The 4,381-nt window shown below is 34.0% G+C and overlaps 1 protein-coding gene across 1 annotated transcript; it reads right to left on the bottom strand.

The window, feature by feature from the left end:
- Nucleotides 1-704: 704 nt before the first annotated feature.
- Nucleotides 705-2,810, bottom strand: LOC145764876 (transmembrane protein 161B-like). The gene has a single exon (XM_082576566.1). It carries the CDS (start codon nucleotides 2,808-2,810, stop codon nucleotides 1,347-1,349), a length of 1,464 nt encoding a protein of 487 aa, XP_082432692.1. The 3' UTR covers nucleotides 705-1,346.
- Between the last annotated feature and the right edge of the window lie 1,571 nt (nucleotides 2,811-4,381).

Raw genomic sequence — 4,381 nt, 5'->3', positions numbered from 1 at the left:
TACAACATTAAGTTTCGCTGAGAAATGTTGTGTTTTAACTGAGAAAAGTTAAAACATACAAACGTTTCTTCAACATTCATCAGCGAAACTCAACCTTGCAACACCCGGCCGCAGACATCTTTTTTCGGACATTTTTCTAAAAAATTGGTCAATGTCCGAAAAAAAACCAGCTCCCCTTTAAAAACCACTGCTGTGTAGAAAATGTAAGAAATTTTGCCCTTTAATTTAAAAATTTTATTTTTGAAGAACATGACCACACCATTAGAAAACATTATTAAACCGGACAGATAATTACAGGAAGACTATGTGAAAGGTGCATCGGAGTGGTAGTACTAATATGTTGGTTGACATGTGATCAAGATTTATCTTTATATATATTTCATTCACTGTGAGATACTATTACACATCACAATTCATATCACAGCCAGGCAAGTTGGTTAATATGAACGCAGTGCAGCAACCATTTGGTTCAGGTTGAGATAATGGCATCAGATAGGAAATAATTAGGTTATGTAAAAAAGATACAACCTCTGTGGACCAATCCAGGGGTAGTCACAGACCATTAATCGCAAACTGCAGCTTTTACACCTTTGTGTTTCCCAGGGCAGCTCACAGTTTTTTTTACATTTACCGTAGCTAATTAATCTTATGTTGACAATATGGTTAATTAAAACAGAAGTCCAAAAATTTAAATTGTCTGTAAATTCTTTAAATTTAAAGTTTTAATTAGCACCAATTTTCCTTAAATTTTGGAAAACTATATACTAGGGTAACGTTTGTTATACAGTAGACAATTTTATTCTCTTATCTTAATCATGTCAGAATAAACGCAAAAACAAAACAACTTCCACACTCAACTGTAATGATTTAACAGCACTAAAAATCATGGACATAAACAACATGCATTTTGATATATATAGATAAAAACGCTTAGAGCAGCTTACAAGTGACAACACTTAGAGCAGCTTACAAGTGACTGGCTGGAACGGCTATGCTGGCAACTTTCAAAGTCAATGAAAAAACCCTTGTCAATAGAAATATATATACTGCAGTAGTATTTTAGAAAACATAAAGAGTTTATGTGGTAATAAATTAGTGGTTTTTGACATAACTGGCATTCTGCAATTAAGCTCTACAGAAAAAAACTGATTTTTGATAGAAAAAAACACAGTTGACATGAGACACTTGTTTGACATGAGTAACTTAGACACTTGTTGACATGAAAAAACATGGCCTTGCAAGAAAATTAAGAACATTTTCTAGAGTTTACATTAAATAAATTAAGTTTCATCATGAATATAAAAGCAAAATCCACACTTTGTGCAAAATAAAACCCTACGCTATCATTAAATGGATAAATATGTGTGGTACAAGTAGCCCATACAGCTGGCAATAAACCAATTAAATAAATTCCACCATACAACATATGAAAAAACTCCACGAAGTAACATGGGAGAAATGCCTGCTCGCAAACTGTTTAGATCTCCTCCAAGAGATTGAACCATTTCTTTTATTGTAGCATCACTAAATATTGAAGTTTTTATAGGGACAGATTCTTCTATAATTGTATGGTTTCTCACGTATAACTCATGGAATCCCCTCCATGAATAGCCACCAAATGTTTTTAGACAAAATGCAGTGCAAATTGTTAGAACTAAGGGGCTTAAGTATTGACTTGCAACAATACCAAGATATAAATAGACATGTTTCACCATATTTTGCAGATCCACATTTGTTATCAAACCAGATTCCTTCCTAATTTTTTGCATTTTTACAAATGCAACATTGAGGTAAGCTTGTAAATGATTTCGCATAAGAACAAGCCTCAACAAACACATCAAAATTATGACCACAATTCTAGCCAGTTCAAATTGGTCAACAGTGAGATATGATGACGATGACTCTTCACTGTCAAGGGCAGAATTTTTGATGAAGTCTTTCACTATTGGTTTTATCCACAATAAAACAACAACAAATGGAGTGAAAAAGTTAACATGCAATGCAAACTGTAACAAATGATTGTCTCTGGAATACTTCAGTGCATCAACATACATTTGTGCCATTCTAATGGCAGGAAATGCAAACAATACACCAGTTAATCCACTCAGCCCAGCAAGAAAAAGCTTAACCTTTGTGAGAACAAAAGTTTTTTTTAAGTTTTTTTCATTATTTGTCGAACTGATTTGTGAATCATATTCACCAAGTCCAAAGTCTAATATTTCTTCTTTGATCATCAAAACACCAAGAGCCAGCACAAACGAAAACATTCCAAATGTTACTGACATTGAAATTTCTCCTCCTGCTTTTGACTTGGCATAAATCCACAAAACAGAAAGCAGGTTTTTCACTGCAAACCACATAGCTAACGCAATCCAAACCATAGAAATATTAAACTCTTGATTAGGTTTCCATACTTCATAATATACTTCAGTCCCAATATACACCATCACTCCAAACAGTGTATAATTCACTAACCACTCATAATCATCATACTTGCGCAACACTAAAGTGTCAAGAACAGTGACTGGGGTGGAGTCTAAAACAACATCCAGAGTTTTGGGAACTTTAAAAGTTTTTGGATCTTGATTTTGAGGTTTACTGTTGCCATTCCTTCTATTTTTTCCTCTTCCAGTATGCTTATCATTTGGTTTGCCAGCTAATTTTCTTAGCTCTTCATCCAAGGGATGTTTGTAGCGTGATAGAGACCCACTACATAAAAGCCATCGACCAAAAGAAAAGATTGGCATCAACTTTTGCATAAAACTAGCCATGATAAGAGTGAAGCAAAGTTGGAAACCAAATATTGCCATTTTAAAAATACTAAACACTAAAGGTATCTGTAAAATAACACTGTTTTATTAAATTGGAGCTACATAACCTTGGATTGGAAGTAATAATTCTGTGATGTAACCGATTATCACAAAATCTTTGTCAAAGCAATCTTTCTGACAAGCTAAATTGAACCATTTGACGCTTTTTGGGACCAAAACTGAACATGGCTAGTTTGTTCCCTTTAATTAATGTTGAGTCATGCCCTTGAAACAAATCTCTAAAAAAAGCATAGTCCAGAAGCAATAATTGTGAAAAATAATTGAAAAACTAGTACCAGTAGGCTACATAACTAGTCCAAAGCACAGTGTATAAGATGGCCAAAGTCAAAGAAAATTTATTTCATACCGTCTTTTTTAATTCAATTGCATTATATTTTGAATATTACTTGTTTTCTAAATCTCACAAATCTACCATAGTATCTTCAAAAAATGACTTTTAGGATAGTTTTGACAAAACAATTTGATTTGCCAGCTCAAACCGAAGTCAAGCAACAAAACAAACTTGTAGGTTACCAAATCCAAGTTTTCACATTGAATCTTAAAAAAGAGAAGCGGAAAAACAATAACACTGGTCTACACAATTTTTGCTCTGTGAACTTTGAAAACTGATTTAGAGTAATTTTGGGGTGCTGAATCCGAATATGACCTCAGATTTATGCTATCATGTCAGGTTTGTGAGATATGATAACAGCATATTGTTACTTTTGTAAAAAGTGGAAGATTTGACGTTGTGTTTATTGCACATACACATTGTGCAAGATCCAGAAATCCAGGCCATGTGGTGCATAAGTAGCTGAAATACACCTACCAATTATAATTTTGATACCAATTAGTTTTCTAAGCAACATTATTAGCAAGGCAGTAATAACAAGCTAAAAGGGAGGCTATAAGTGTAACTGACCCCCTCCCCCCGTCAATGTTTTGCATGAAAGAAACCACAAAGAGTTAAGCAAACCTATGGCAATGCTTGTTCAGTAACCATATTTAGGCTGTTTTGGCCTGTCTAACACTAACCTTTCGTTACAGCACTGCATATGTTGGTGGTAAACGCAACGCCAAATCTTCCACTTTTGACGAAAGTAGCAATTTGTTGTTATCATATTTCACAAACCTGACGTGATAGGATAAATCTGAGGTCAGACGTCAGATTCGGATTCAGCACCCCAAAATTACTCTAAATCAGTCTTCAAAGTTCATGGAGCAAAAAAAATTCTTTTTTTGTAGACCAGTGTAATTGATGCTGGGGAAGTTTAGCAGTTTAAACCTATTTTTGGAGATAAAATACCCTTCTGCTCAACCTACCCAAATGCGGTAAAGGTTGAAAATATTCACGGTTTGGAACGGTGCAGGAAAATTTTTACTAAAAAGTGATGGCTCTGGCATTGGCAACCTTGTATCAAATTCACTCCAGTGTTGCTGAAAATTTATTTAAAATTTGTCTTTGCTGTTGTGTTTCAATAAAAATAAAACCGTGGAAAATTTATCCTTGAGTTAAAAACAATTATTTTCTGCTTTAGTATGGCCTAAATCAATAAAAATGAGCATTCAAT

This window comes from Aplidium turbinatum, chromosome 2 (assembly GCF_918807975.1).
Source record: "Aplidium turbinatum chromosome 2, kaAplTurb1.1, whole genome shotgun sequence".
In the NCBI taxonomy this organism is placed as follows: domain Eukaryota; kingdom Metazoa; phylum Chordata; class Ascidiacea; order Aplousobranchia; family Polyclinidae; genus Aplidium; species Aplidium turbinatum.
This window is presented reverse-complemented; position numbering and strand designations above follow the sequence as displayed.

Coding starts and splice junctions, on each gene's coding strand:
- LOC145764876 (XM_082576566.1), bottom strand. CDS start 2,810: ATGGCAATATTTGGTTTCCAACTTTGCTTCACTCTTATCATGGCTAGT.